The 15,857-nt window shown below is 45.6% G+C and overlaps 1 protein-coding gene across 1 annotated transcript in view; it reads right to left on the bottom strand.

The window, feature by feature from the left end:
• The window catches only part of UHRF1BP1 (UHRF1 binding protein 1), a gene marked incomplete at its 5' end in the record, with an annotated part of 16,801 nt that extends 8,990 nt beyond the window's left edge, over window positions 1-7,811 (bottom strand). Inside the window, 10 exons of the mRNA XM_010083222.1 lie at window positions 177-341; window positions 948-1,034; window positions 1,241-1,418; window positions 2,375-2,545; window positions 3,126-3,266; window positions 3,700-3,889; window positions 4,102-4,193; window positions 4,671-4,709; window positions 6,335-6,497; window positions 7,751-7,811. Of these exons, the coding sequence (XP_010081524.1) occupies window positions 177-341; window positions 948-1,034; window positions 1,241-1,418; window positions 2,375-2,545; window positions 3,126-3,266; window positions 3,700-3,889; window positions 4,102-4,193; window positions 4,671-4,709; window positions 6,335-6,497; window positions 7,751-7,811 (1,287 nt within the window). The remainder of the gene's footprint in view (window positions 1-176; window positions 342-947; window positions 1,035-1,240; window positions 1,419-2,374; window positions 2,546-3,125; window positions 3,267-3,699; window positions 3,890-4,101; window positions 4,194-4,670; window positions 4,710-6,334; window positions 6,498-7,750) is intronic.
• Between the last annotated feature and the right edge of the window lie 8,046 nt (window positions 7,812-15,857).

Below are 15,857 nucleotides of genomic sequence, written 5' to 3'. Positions count from 1 at the left end.
GTTATTCCAGTACGATAGCCACTTTCCTTTACCATTATATTTATAATTTTTAGTGTGCTATGGATTTCTGCACCAACAAATCAGCCTGCTAAACTGCGGAAAGGTAACTAGAGACATTGCTGGATGGAGTTGTTACCACCTGCTCCTTTACTAGGAGTTTTAGCAAATACCATTACCTGGTTTCCTTTTGAAGGGGGAGAGTGGAGTCCTGGCAAACGCAGGGTCCATTTCTTCATAAAGCTTCTCAATCTTGTTTTGAAATTCACTGATCAACTTCTTTGCCCACTGTCCCCGTGTTTCCATCGCTTCACTGTACCTCACCCAATGCTTGCAGACATCTCCTGCATGAAAGCAAACATCCTGGCTTTAAAAAATTAGTTTCCTGCATACACACAACCCTCCTGTGCCCCTCAAGTGTATGCAAAAGTGTACAGCATTCCCCTTTATTGATATCAGATCTGGAATATGCAACATGCAGCATACTAAGTGCTTGTGAAACAAGTGCAGGCTTTCACACACAGAGCTGGTCCTACCAGCAAGTGTTCTAAATTCAGGTGTTGGGAAGAATGCCAAGTTCACTTTTCCTTGATTCTTTTAGTTAACCACAAACAGATTTTCTCCTGGGATACATTCTATAACCCTTCCAAATTGATTAGGAACATGTAAGAACCAGATCCAGAGCTTAAGCAACTGAAAAGGAATCCAAAAGTTCCATTTTATGTCTTTACAACAGACAGTAACTTATTCCCCTCTTTGTACTCTGCATTGCCAGGAACTTGTCAGTCATCCACCGACAGGTAAATTAGATTAACCCTGCCCATGAGGGTTTAAGTCACAAGTCCTTTGTACAGCCTTTCTTCCACTCCTGCCTGAAGCCAGACAGCATCACTGCTCTTCAAATTCTTTTTTATCCCCTTCTCAAGCTGGAAGGCCACACACTCCCCTACCTGCCCTGTGGAAAGGGTAATAGTCAAAAGCCATCCTCCTGAAGGTCAGCTGTATGGCACCTCCCAGCACCCCATGCTTCAAAGTGCCTGTGGAAAAAAGAGCAAAGAAAAACATGGTCAGCTCTGCAATCCAAGTCCTGATCCAGGAGAAGTCAGAACAACATTGCTTTGATTGCCACTTCAGATCGATTGTCACTATGGACAGTGTTAGGGTATCCTTCAAGAGAGAAAATTCATCACTGGATGACTGTTTTCTGCCTGCAGTGTCCTGCTGATGCTGCTCTCGCAGTTACCTGACTCTCGAGTGTGGCTGTCATCGCAGATATGCAGATCCAAGCGTGAGATGAGGAGGTGGTATGATGACTCTTTCATGTCATGCTTATCAAAGTACTGACCAATGCTACTTGCGTTTGGGCTGACTCCAAACGGCTGAGACCAGGACTGCTGGGTACTTGGAGCAGGTGGTGTGATCTATTAAAAAGAGACAAGCTTGGTAAGAACTAACAGAAAAAGAAAAAAAAAGGGCAAAGAAAGAAGAGAGGTTATAATGCAATAAAAAAACCTCATGCAATCTTCCAGACTGCAAGGCATCAATTTATAGAAACTGAATTGGGAGTCCAGAAATTTGTATCCTTTCCTATGCTCTCCTGAGCAAAACTCTTTGTCTGTGGTTCTGCTTCCTCTACACCAAGACTCCTTGTCACCTCACTGCCCTATGTGCATAGTCTTCCTTCCCCAAAGCTGCCACTGCCAGCAGTGCCGTTCCTCTTCCTTCATCCTTGTCTCTGCAAACATCTTTTGTCCTCTGCCCTATGTATTTATTGTGTGACATTCATCAAGCAATAACTCAGCACAGCAATTTGAAAACCAAATGGTACTGGAGGTTCAAGGTTACTGGCAGAAGCAGCTGTTCTAGGGTTCTCATACACTGCCAAGCTATACATGAACTAAAGAACAACTGCAAAAAGTTCTCTCCATGTATTAGGCTGAAAATAATAAACCCAAACAACAGCAGTGAAATTGGATGCCAATTTTTTCCCTCGAGCATCACAGCTCATGACGGTTTTAGGTCATAATTTACTATACCAGTCCCTTCCCTTTGGCCTGTGCGGATTGTCATTCAGACACAGAAAAGATTACTTCTAGAACGTGTTTATCACTTATTACCAAATCAAATCCTTGTGGGACCCTCTGCAAGTTTCTATGTGCCAGCCAAATCCAGAAAGCCATGCGATTTAACACCACTTCTTCCCTGCCATCAGAGTCTAGCCCATGACTATGTATGAACATTCTCTTATGCTTATTTTGGCAATGAATCCAACTCCTTTGGTCAATTCATTACTCAACAGCCCACAATCCATGTATGTGGATCTCCTTGTCTTTTCCTTTTTCCTGGTAGACCAACATCCAAGTCATGACTCCCTTACCTGTACAGACTCTGGTGCCAAGCTTTTCCTCTGCTGTGCAGACTTCTCCATGGCTTCACTCAGAGACTCCGCATATTTCATCATTGCTTTCAGCTGAGAGTCTGTCAGCACCCAGAGCAGGTCATCGAGGAGGAACATCAGCTTAGATGCCACCACATTGCAATCTTTGGTCTGAAACAGCAAGGGGGAGTCAAGGACTTTTAAGAATTGCAACTGTTTACATACATGCTTCATAATACACAGAAGCCGTAGCAGAAACAAGAGATGCTGCTCTGAAACTCATCTGAAAGGGAAGTTAACTCAGCTGGTGGATGTCCACAGTACCTCCTCTGAGAGGGAAAGTAGTCAAAGCTCCTTAGGAGGCATATTGCCCACTGGTTTTAAGAAAAAAAAAAAAAAGATAGCTTAACTATCTTTTTTTATCTACGCTTCACCACATTTCAATTGACAGCTAAAAATAAGGCTACCAGGCTTTAATCTCCCAGTCAAGAGATGACAGCTCTCCTTGGGATGTTTGAACAGATTTAAAAACTTGTTCCATACATGTTATCCTCCCCTGGGAAATATAAACTGCTTTGACATTTGGTAAGAACACAGCTGCCTCCAACAGAAATCATTGAGCAACATAGCAGCATGGGCTTAACATTTGTGAAGGAAAAGAACGGTTGCTGAGGAACGTGGGAGGAAATACACATCATGACTGCACCAGGCAGTGAGACTGTATCCTGCAGAATATGGAGGAAACTCTCACCCTTCTCTTGAGAGAGATCTGGATCCTCCCCTGGTTGGTAATGAGTCTCAGAGGAGTAGTAACAGGATCCTGATCGCCATTGTCAGTGGCATCTGCTTCTATCCGAAGTGTCTGCCAGGTGAGCTCTTTGAACGTCAAAACCTACCCAGAAGGAGAAAAATAGGAAAATGCTGAGATTTTCAACAACTTCAAGGATTAAACTAAATGCTTAGAAGATGTGGAAGGAAACAAGGCCACAGAAAATCATTCAACGCACTCTTCTTCTGTGATCCCAGTACAAAACCAAAGTCATGCCCCAGGTAACATCTAACCCACTCTCTCACACTCAGTTTAAAACCAGACAAACCACAAGGGCATTCAGAGCTTCTCCAGATTAATTTTCTCAGATTAGAAGAGCTCAGAGAAAGCCCTGTACACAACTGAGCTCTCAGCCACCCCGTTCCAAGCTCACCGAAGCTCCCTACTGTCACTGTATGAGAACTCAGACAGCAGCCTGATGACCCCAGAGGACCGGGGTAGCCCCAGTGCCACTCTTTGGTGACATTACAACAGGTAACATAAGACGACTCTTTACCTCTCCTCTCTGCGGATCAGTAATGCGGGTGAGTCGCAAGTCGCTCTGTTGCCAGTTTGGGTTGACACTGTAGCCTTGGAGCTGCCATAGCTCGAAAGAGGCGTGAAAGGCCTTGGAGTGAATCTTGATGGTGATGGAATTGACAACAATAAACATCCCCTCCACGACCTTTTCAGCAAAGCCATATTCACTGCAAAGAGAAGATCCCTCAGAATCACCACCTGTTACAACAAAAGCCCCAGTAGAGGTTAAGACTACACACAGAGAGCCTCCGAGGCTCATAAACAATATTAGAACCACTTAAACCTAAGTGCAGAGAGGCCAGTGGTTAACCATGGAGAACAACGGCCACCCACACCCCAGCAGCACGTCAGAAAGAAACCTCAGGGCTCGAGGTCTGACCTTTGACCTGCAGCAAGAGCAATGGGAGACTGTCCGTTGGGTGGCCGAGGCTCTTCGCATGTTCGCATCTCTACCTCCACTTTATCCAGGTACTGTAAAGACAGAACACGGCACCAGTAAATACAAAGCCAAGACTCAGGCTCAGCCTACCAGCCTTAGGTCTGAGGCTCTAGGGCAGGGATAAACAAGCTCTGGAGTCTCACGCCTCTCCAAGAGTCTCACGTGTTTTAAGCTGTCACACCATCAGTGCCAGGATCCTTGGGTAATCTGAGTCCCCAGAAGTGGGGGAAAACAGACAACAAAAACCAGGCACAAGGTTGCCCTGGACTTCCCTGAGAGCACAGCCCAGCCCCATCTTGCAGTGAAACGGGTCTCATGGGAGGTCACTCATCACCAAACAGGACTATTCTCAGAATTCTCCTTCCCCTGTGTGCTAAGGGCCTGGAGGATTTAGGTCAAGTGAACATTTGAGTATACACTTCACCGTTTCCCTTTGCAGAATTTTTCTCAAGTAGGATAGACTAAAGAGACAGAGGAAGAAAAAGAATGAACAAGAGAGGAAACCTTACCAGGCAGATGGGGTGTGTTTTCAGTTTTGTCCACTGGATCTGAAACAATAAAGTTGAGGTTACAAGGGTTATCTTCACACTGGAAAGTTTGAGAAATTGCAGGGAACTATTTGAGCCCAAAGTTCTTCCCTGAGAAATGACCACAGTGACAATCCATCGTGTCTCACCATATCCAAGTCAAACAGGCTCACACAGACAAGTGAAAAGACATTCAAGCTGCTAGACCTATAAATCAAGCTTAGCTTTTGGATCTCACATATCATCACAAGTAACAGAAATCCTGCAAGTCAGATTCTGATTTTTCATATTCCTTTATGTTCTTGTCCTTAAGGAGTTTACAATTAATTGCTGCTGTTACTGCAAATCAGGTAACTCTTTTGAAGACTGTGCACAAACCAAGAAGATCCATTTTATTTTCTTACAGCAACACTTATTCTGCAGTTCTCGTAGGAGGAAGAACAAATGTTTGTTACCAAATTAAGCAGATCTGACTCTAAAACCAGAGCAGATCAGATGAGCAAGACAGGCTCATTTTTATTGTCACTTGGCAGAGTAGAACCGTTATCTCTTTTATAGCAAGTCTCTTCGGTATACTAAAAACTTTTACATTTGTGTAATGGAACTATGGTTAGTACCAACTGAGATTAAACAATCTGGCATTTCATATCAACTAAAAAAAAAATTTTTTTTTTTTTTTGCTCTAAAAAGCACAAAGAGGAAGAATTTGTAACAGTTCAGTGTGCAAAACTGCAACTGCAAGGGCACGCACAATTTCAGTGATGATGCATGTAAAAGGATAACCAGGGGCATAAAGGCTGACCGAGGGCAGAGAGTGCAGCTTTTCACATGCACTATACATGCATTTCTAATGAATTGCATTTTCAACAATTAAGACTGAAGTTCAATTTATTTTTACAATACCTCACAGCATAATGAGGCTTTCAGAGAACTGCACTCCATTTCTCTCTGCTTCCTATTCCTGTTGCAGGTCTATACGATTTTTTTTTTTTTTTGCATTAAAAAAAAAATAAATCAGCAGGGATGAGGGATGACACAGAAAACTCCTCTGCTACCAAAACAGCAGAGAAATGGGAGAGAATGACCAGAGAGGTCTGTAAAATACTAAGTAACATGGAAGAGATGAACAGGGAATGATTGTTCACTATTTCTTCCAATAACAGTACCAGGAGGCTATCAACCAGAACTAGTATACGCCGGCTTGATACAAGCAAAAGCCGTGAAATTCTTTGCCATCCGTCGCACATCCTGGATGTTAAATAAGTGGGTCCAGAAAGCATCTGGGCAAATTCCTGGAAATTCATCAGTGGCTATTAAATACAAAGACCTCACTGTTGGCTTATAACAAGTCACCTGAAGGTGAGGAAGGACCACAGCACACTTTTCCTGTGCTTCCCTCAGCATCTTCTACCACCTGCTGCCAGCCACCGTCAGGGGCAGAGGGTTTGGCAGAGCCCTTTGGTAACCCTGCTGTGGCTATCTCACAGCATTCCATCAGCAAATCCCAGACCTAAAGCACAGGGCTGGAGATGTGTGGATTGAATCACATCATGATTCTTCATTAGAAATTCCCAAGTGACAAACAGAGCCGCCAACGCAAGCCTCAACTGCGTGAGGGGGACGAGAGCACAGCCTCCCCTGCTCACCCTGATCGATGCCTTGTTGCAGTAGACCCGAGTGATGGCAAGCCAGGTGGGCAGCTCCAGCACATTCTGCAGCACCTCCTCATCCAGCTCCAGGTTGGTCAGCTGCCCCTGCCCTTTCAGCGTGCTCAGGTTGATTTTGTCTGGAGAGAGATTCTTGGTAAACCTACAAGAGAAGAGGAGACTCTAAGAACAACCCCCAGCAAAGCTGCTGAGACTAGAGGAGCCTTTAAGAGAGTTATTTTAAGTACAAGAATCTGCTGTTAAACCCTTTCTGACATTTTTAAACCCAGAGAATGTCAGGTGCTCCAGAAAAAAAACCAGCTTTACACTTTGACATTTGAAGGACTTGTCTGGGTTTTGTTTTAAATCAAATTCATCTTTGAGAAACTGAAACTTCCTTCTAAAGCACCGGGAATCCAGAAACCAGCAACATTGCCCAGGACAAAACCAAAGAAAACCAGAGTCAAACTGCAACAGGTCAGCAATTTTACTCCCCACAGAATTGCCGTATCAGTGGTGAAAAGCTTTATTACCTAGATTATTTTTGAAGTTTTTGACACAGGAACATAGAAGACCATTATTAAATTGCTTTTATGGCTGTCTCTTTAAACACCAGTCTCGCAATCCAGCCCGCTCTTCGCTCAGCAGGTCCAAGCATGCAACTTAACCCCCCTCCCTAGTGACCAGCCCCAGCTCCCCTCCTCCTCTCCTCCTGGCAGCCAGCGGCGGCTGCTCTCTCTGGTTGTGATTCCTCCTCCCAAGGGCTTCTGTTGTTTCCACTTCCCTCATATGCAGCCTAGTATCTTCAGACCCCTCATGTGCCCGAGATTTAAATGCAATGAATGAAACAACCTCAGCAGAACTGCTTGAGAGCAGTGTATTCTGGTGTAGAGCTGAACACCTCTGACCTCATTAAAACCACCGTGGCCCCTAAGGAACCCAAAGAGCCAGTTTAGAGGCTGAGATCACGGAGGCTGTATTGGTGCCAGCAATGCCTGGCCGGGACAGCTGTCTCCATCAAACAGGGGCTGCCACCAAGGGACCAAGGCAGCTCTCACCAGGACACTCGGCAGTCACGGGATTCAAAGTTGAAGCCTTCCTGCCAAACAACTTCCCCGCTACCGAAGGCAGGGCTTATCCCACACATTCCTCCACGCTAATGCTAATTCTAATTCTGTACAGTGGTCCAGAGAGCGGAAGAGAAAGAAAGACCCTATTGTCAGCGTCAGCAGGATTAGTCTCCCAGCTAGTCACACGCTGCCTTTCTCTCGCCTTGCCCTGCACCAGCAGCGGGGGCTACTGCTGTGGGAAAGGCACAAAGGGCATCGGAACAAAGTCATTGCTAAAAGAGGGGAGGGGAGGAGGAACCAGAGCCACGCTGCCGGGATAGCAGGAGCAGGAGGTGTTGGACAAAACCGGCTGAGGTGCCAGAGCAGCTGCTGGTCAGTGAACCCAGGGCTTCTTGGAGGAAACGGGCCTTTCCAAAGAGAATGTTTTCTTAGGAGAAAGTCTGACGGATAGTGCAGAGCCATTGATGTCAACCTTACACTACTGATGCAGCAACTCCTGGAAAAGGAGGGGGGCACAAACAGCTGGCAGTTTGCCTACTACTGCTTTTTACCTTCATCCCGCCACTGTAGAGTTGTCTGCTGACACAGAAGCCTGAGTTAGACATTTACCGTGTCATGCTGTCACCACAGGTACACACTGACAGCTGATTAAAGACCAAGTTTACAACACATCTGCCAGCATATCAGGCTGACACGTTCACTTTAAACTTGTTACTCCCTTTAGCCGGATGCCCTCTTGTTTAAACACACCCAGGAAGGCAGCCAAGTTCAACACCGCTGCTCAGCATCTGCACAAAGAAACAACACAGTCCAGAGTGTACTACAGCAGCTGCTCCACCAGTGGGGAGATGCAGTGATATTCTGAGCGTCTGTAAGATTTGTGCTTGGAGTCCTGTTGTGATAATTAGACCAAATACCTCCAGAGGCAACACATGAGCATCCTTGTCTTGTACGAGAGAAGCAGCTCCGCTGAAAGCTGTTATAATCGTATCCACTTGCGAATGGATAGCAAGAATAAACCAAATACAACCTGGGCAGGTAGGTAACAAAAAGCAGTTGGCACTGTTAAGCTCACAGGCTGCTGTGGGTAGTGATCAGCTTACAGGTGGGGAGCAGCTGAGGCACTGAGCAGCTTTCTCACGCTCCTGAAGCAAGGATCAAACCACACACAGGTGTCTCAAATCCTCATCCTGGGCTAAGCGTGCTTAGATGGGGAAGCTGCTTTCAGCTGGTAATGCAGAAGCAAAATACAAGGACATGTCTAAACTATGGTATTACTCTTATTTAGTGTGTATGTGTATCAAAAAACCAGTGACGCAGTGAAGGGACGCTACGGCTGTGAAACAGGACACTGGTGGAGAGAGTGGTATGAAATGTGATCTAGCTAAAAACAAATAACTATTTGTCATCATCTACAGGGAAAGGCTGCAGAAATCCTGCTGGAAAGGGAAGAAAACCACCACGAGTACTACCAGACTCTAGAGAAGAACCCTTTACATGAGGTGCTCTAGATGCATCACCATGTGCCGTTCCACCCCCAAAGGGCAGATTGCAGACGCCACCGAAGATGGGACAACAGAAGCTGCAAGCTTTGTAAACAAAAATTTAGATCTGAAACATATTCTCTCTTTTAACCATACAAATTCCTGGAGGTAGGCCTGTTACCAAGTCCCCACTCTGAGCTTCTCCCCCTGTGAAGGAATCCAAGATCTTCATACAGAACAATCTTCAAATTTAAGCCATTTTGATACAGATAGTGCATGTTGGATGGGCTTTACAAGAAGAAAACAGATGAAGTGTGCCTGTGAACTTGTGAGTTCATAGATGCCAAGTCTCCATTACTTCTGGAAAGGAACCGCTTTGGTCACTGTCAGGGGAAGGAAAAAGCAGCGAGAGCAGACAATTTTAGATGTTTGTTGGCAGACTCGCTCCATTCATAGTCAGTAACATTTTTGGCAGCGTGGATTCCTGGCTTAGAGAAAAGTGAATGAAAATGGTAGCTATTAGGAAAACTGACAGTGTGGGTATTTGCACTTATTTTATTTTTTTGCAACTCTACCAGAAGTCACCTAGCACTAAGCCAGTAAACTCAAAGGACAGCACTCCTTTTGAGCTTGCCAGGATTACCATGACAAAAGTCAAACCAGGAAGCCTTTTTCTGTCCTCTATGGAAATTGTCACTGCAGAGTCACAAGGGCACTTTGCATCTGCGTACACTTCCACGAGCACGCATGCATTCACACCAACAATACCAGGAGCAACATTTTGTCTCTGAAAGTGTCTGCCAGCCAGAAGCTGCTCTGCCACGCCGCACCCAAACAGACCGCCACAGCCACCAGCATTCACAGAAAGCCTTCGAGCGGATAAAAAGGTCTTGCTGCGTTCAGAATCAAGGCTGGGGGAAATACAGGCTAGATACTTGTAACAGCTATGGCTAGGGGAAGCCCTGCTAGGTCAAGCCTCTTCCTCAGCCCAGTGGTTTGCGGAGAAGAGTTTTCCCTACGGTCTGTTCCCCATTGTTTCTTCCCATTTTAGATGACACGAGCATTAGGGCTCTCAATCAACATTCACAAGCAGCAGACAGATATGGTCGTTAACAGCACTATCCTAATTTCACAGCAGACCCAACATCTCATCCTAAGATGCCAACACTCCCCCGATGATTTAAACCTCAATGCCTTCTTGGGATTTGGCCTAAAAGAATGATGTTCTTCACAGAAACCCTCAGCTTTCTTGGCCAGTTTCTGAAATAATGATTTCCTTTGCTCTGAAGCCTCATTTCATGTTTTAGATGGGGAAGGCACAGGAGTGTCACAGAATCACAGAATGTTAGAGATGGGAAGGGACCTCGAAAGATCATCCAGTCCAATCCCCCTGCCGGAGCAGGACACCCAGATCAGATCACACAAGAACGCATCCAGGCGGGCTTTGAATGTCTCCAGAGAAGGAGACTCCACAACCAGTCAGTCTATCTGCTCAATCATCAGCTTGAATACACATCAAAAAATGATGTCACGATTAAAAGAACGACTGCCCGATTCATCAGCTCGCATATCCAGAGGCCATGAGCTCACTCATCGCAAGGGGGAGTTTGGCCAAGTCTGACTGCTGGCCCAAAGCCAGGCTATAATCATAAATAATACATTTATAGCCACATTTTTAGCTGTCTGGCCACACTGTCTCCAACTGTGCAAATAGACAGATAAAGTCAGGTGAATTTGTCTGAAATCATAAACTTCTCTTCAGCTCCATCTCTCTCCTCATCTTGCTGCCACATGGTACAGGAACCCTCTCGTCAGCAGCTTCATCCGCTCAAAGCAGATTTTCTGCCTCAGCTTCTTCTCCCGCAGTTATTCAGCAATCATTGGCTGATTACAATCAATATGAACCCCTACCCACAGCCAAACACATTTATTTCTATTAATATCTTTGTCACCATGGTTATTATATGTGAGAACTAATTAGCAGTGCACCAGTGACCTTGATTTTACTTAATAACAAGCATCATCTATTAGCAGAAGCGAGTAACTGTAGAGCTTGCAATAGCAGCCACGGTTGCAGAGAGCAGATGGAAAAATACTCCAAACCCAAGAGAGCCGGGAAAGGGGTAACTCGTCAGCTGCAATCTGAAAACAATATTAAGGGCCTCAGGGAAATTGCTGCAGACAAGGTTCTTGCCTTTGTAAGGGTAACAGCGAGGGAAGAGATGAAGATTTTCTGCTTTAATTTGGAAAACAAATATATAATCTAAGCAGCTATGGCAGAAGAATAGAAATTAGACATGGAAAAAAACTCTATTCTGGCCAATGCAGATTTGCTCCTTACCCAAAATCTTTCCCAGAGATTGTCCAGTTAGGTTTTGGGCAGGACATTTAATGGGATTTCCATCTTCCTTGGGAAGATCTTCTACAATCCAAAAATCTCTGTGATAGGACATTTCCCTTCACATTAAACCTTCTTGTCTCAGGAGCCAAAGAGCACATTTACTTGAAAAAGCGGATCACGACAGGTACAAGAAAAGGTCAGTGACTTCCAAATTCAGGAAGGCTTTCAAGGAAGACAGCAGAAGCAGCTTTAACTGTGAGACGCATGTCTGAGAATGAACTGAGAAATAATTCTGGAGGAAATAAAACTGGGCAAGAGATCAAAACTTCTGTAAAAAGGGAAAAAATAGCTGCCTTGAAGACACATAGGAAGAAGAAGCAAAAGCCCTTTCAGGAAGAAAAGCCACTTTACTTACTCAAGCTTTTGGTATAAGCGTGGAGCAAATGGTCCGGTGAGCACGCACAGAACCACTCCAGATGGAAAGATTCGGCGTTGCAGATAAGGAAGAGGAACACACTGAATTAGCAGAAGACGAGACTAATTTATGCACAGTATTAGATGGGATCTAGTACTAATCCAGTTGGTATCATACCAACTTAGTATAAAGCCATTCGGAATTTACAGGAATCTGATCAATACCAAACTAACCAACGGTTTAGAAGATGGAAAATACCAAATCATCTCCGTAACTCCAGCTCTATGCTGCATACAGCATTGGTGTACCCTAGATATACAGCTAGGCAATAATATTTTCCCTGTGGACAAAGAGGTCCCAACGCCATGAGCCTGATGACTTCGCCCTGCTTAAGTTACACAACAAACTCTGTAGACATTACCACGTAACCTGGTAACAGCCCTTATCAGGGATGTGCCTGGATACACCTGCCACGGGTGGCTTTTAATTATCAGCTTTCTGTTTTTCCAAGCTTCACACTGAATAAAAGGCTGGGCCACTCAGGCACCCAAAGCCAAACGCAGTTTCACACACTCCACAAAGCATCTTTAGGCCCAAAACCAACGAGTTATCAGCTCTCTGGGCTCCAAGTTATCTATCCCAAGACCACGTGGCTAAAGTAAAAAGACTCAGAAATTCAACTCCAAGTTAAACTTGCAGAAGAAAATAAACATTTCCAAACACAAACCACGAATGTCAGGTCACCCCTCCCTGAAGTCTGCCTCCCCACACACCTAGACCCCTGGGGACACTTTCTTGTCCCAAACAGAAATGACTCAAGCACCTGAATACTGGAAAACTGCAAAGGCTCCGGTCCAGGTGCGCTGCTTGCACCCCACCCACTGGCAACTGATGTGCTACTAAGAGACCTTAAAGCAAACCATGAACTGATGTGAAAGGAAAAGGGGCCGGGTTTTTGGCAGGGGCTGAACTCCACCCTCCTGAGGAACTGTTTTACTATTTGTAGCTCATCGGCTGGAAGCTCACTAAAGTTTAAACACCAGCTGCCCCGTGCTCCGAAATCTGGAACACAAACCCTTGTCAGCTGCCAGGGAATTTCCCAAGACTAAACCTCAAGCAAATAATAACCCACGAAATAAAAATAGGAGGAAGCATATACATAAACGCACTAGTCAGAAGCCTCACTTCTCAGATTTTAAGAAAGTGTTCCCTCTGCAATCCAACCCGCATTTTTGTTTCCAACCTGCAGAAAACACCAGGCTATTACGTCATTCAGACTCAGCCGAGCAGCTGCAGAGGAGGTACAAGCTCAAGGCACCTTGGAGAAATGAGACAAGGGGAGAAGAATCATGTTCAAGACCCTTTTCCTGACCCATCGCTTAGTCTGAAGAACAGCGGTGGTCCAGAGAGGTTCCATGCAGCCAGCGCAAGGCTCTGCGAAATCCAGCAGCTGACGTGGGGTTACAGCCAGCCACATTCTCCTCCTGAGCTACTGAAGTGCATTTATTTTTGCTGCAGCAGGAGTCTATTTAGTATTCCAGAAACGGCACACGCTGCTCTCTCGAGCCGAGCAGAAGTGGTTGGAAACACCTTACATCCAGCAGCTGACACATTTGGTTCTTCTGGTAAACTGCAGCATAGCAACTCTGATCATAGAGATTACTCCCGCAAAAGGAAAATGCCACGTCCTGTTACATGCACGGTCTCTGTTCCTGCCCAGTTTTGAACAGAGCAGTGGTAGCTGTTGATTACTTTACTCCATATTAGCCTGGGGTTTGGTCTTTCCATCGGGAATTCCTCAATATTAATTTTTAAAAAGTAAAAAAAGCCATCAAAATGTACTAATAAAATAAGACATTTCCAAAGCACAACGTTAAAGGGTTTTGCATCCAGCCTTCAATGCCTTGGTCAGAACTTCAGAGAGAAACTTCTCACCGTTGGTTCAATGCTGGACACCTTGGGGGCTCTGCCTGATGCCCTGCAGAGCAGCAGCCACTGCTGGGCAGGAGACTCGACAACGCTTCTCTATTATAGCTGGCTCAGTTTGTGCCACAGATATTTCCACTCCATTCTCAAACGGCTTCTATTTGCCAGTGTTCCCAGGGCTATTTTCAGAGCAACGCACAAACTGACTCGTCAGTATTATCTCTACTTAACCGTTGGGGGAACTAAGACATCGAATGATTAACCAACTTCCCCGCAGCCGTACGACGCACCACGCTGCCGACTCCCTCCAGCCCCAGCCACGCACCCTACCCAACACAGCCCTGTGGCAGGTGACCTGCGGGCATCTCCCCTCTGTCCCCAAATCCTCCCACCTTCTGAGACACGTGTCCTGCTGCTCTCAGCCACATGAAGATCAAGATGTAGAACTTAAAAAATTCAGGGAGGTTATCCACACACGGCTTACCCTCTGTGTGACATCCTTGTGCAGCTCAAGCCCTCTTCAGCCACACCAAAACGCGTGCGAGCTCCTCGCAGGTGTGAGGACACCACCACATCCCTCCTCTGCTAGTCTCTGCTGTTGTTTGGCCAAATGCTGGCTGCAGGAGGGGGTTATTCTGAGCTTTAGCCACCACATCTGTTTTTCAAGACTTCATGCTTTGGATTCCAACTTGTGTGCTTTGTGGCACTTGGGCACCAAAGAAATTATTACCTGGCTGAACAGAAGGCACTGAAAAGCAGGAACCGAATGCTTTGCAGATGGAAAAGTAATGGCTTTTTTATCATCAATTTTTAACTGCTAGCAGCTTTGTGGTTTCACGTATTTCCCACAGCTGCGACAGCTATTATAGGCAAATTACTGTCTTCAGTGGTAGAAATTTCCCTGATAGCTGAAGGAGGATATGAAAGCAGCTAAAACCAAAATTGCAATGTTGGTCTCAATTTTAGCAAAGAGACTTTCTCCTGAGCAAAGGATGTCCAGAGGTCCCTTCTGCCTAAATCACTCCACAATTCCGTAGCTCCATCAGGTCATTCCCAGATGCAATTTCCTTGCTTTCCTCCCTACCCACCGTGCTCTTTACATTTCTTCCAGTTAATTGAGAATCAAGATCAGGAAACTGGGAGAGACCTGAAGGGCTCAGTGGTAAGCACACACCTTATACTGACAGCAGGTGTTTCTGAATCAGAGGGTTTCCAACTAACCGAATGTGCCGTCACTTTGACCGTCACTGCAAGGGCACAGCTGTATCTCGGCGCTCGAGCACGCAGCGATGCTGCAAAACACGTCAGGACAAGTCAACAGACTGCAGAATTTAGCCAAGAAATCTAAGGGCTGAGGGGAAAGAAGTGCTCTTTGGACACAGGGAATTCCCCACCCCTCTGCGTTGGTCAAAGCCAGATACACATGTGGTCTGCTTCCCCTGCACCCCAACCTGCTCCCAGAACCCCACCCCACCCTCTGCTGACACCAGCTTTTCTTTCTTTCAGAGGCTTCTGACTCAGTGGCTCTTTCACATAAGCCCTTCGGAACTGGAGCAAGTAAAGCCATTATCCGATTATTTTCTCCACTCAGCTTTTATTCTTTTCTTCTGCACAGAAGGATCCCATCCTGCATTTCCTCTGGAAACCATGGAATGTGCACAATGGGATTGTGCGCTCCAGAAGCTCACACACTTTAACACATCTTACAAAAGACAAACGTCACAAAGCAGTTGTCAGATGCAGCAGCAGATAAAAGCTTCCCAAAGAAATGAAATAAAAACAGTTTTGAGAAGGATTTCCACTGCAGTGCCGAGAACTCAGACCTTGATGTGTTATATTAAGTAAGTTTGGGCAGTTTGGCTTGGCACAGTTTCCCTGTTTACCAAAACGGGGATGAATGCCACCTTTATAATACTCCGAGATCAACCATCTACTACAGCTGCACTGAGCACTATTTAAAAACAAAAAAAACCAAAAATACAACAATGAAGAGAGGCTACTTTCAAACAAAAGCAGAAAGAGGTAAAAGCAAACCACTGTTTTTATTTTAGAGCAATGGATCTACTTCCATGTAGGAAGGCTGTAAACACAACCGAAGCACCCTCTTGGAGCGCCTTGGAGGAGTTCAAACCAGATTCCAGCTCAAGCACCCAGCCAGCAGCTGATGGTTCAGCCAGCTGGTGAGGAGAGCCCCGTGTACCAGCCCGAAGGGTTCGATGTTTGGTTACAGACCTTCTCCTGCAGAATCTGCCAGCCCAGGACTGCAGCCGTGTGCCAGCGCAGAAGA

The sequence above is a fragment of the Pterocles gutturalis genome, unplaced genomic scaffold, assembly GCF_000699245.1.
Source record: "Pterocles gutturalis isolate BGI_N339 unplaced genomic scaffold, ASM69924v1 scaffold25610, whole genome shotgun sequence".
NCBI classification, from domain to species: domain Eukaryota; kingdom Metazoa; phylum Chordata; class Aves; order Pterocliformes; family Pteroclidae; genus Pterocles; species Pterocles gutturalis.
This window is presented reverse-complemented; position numbering and strand designations above follow the sequence as displayed.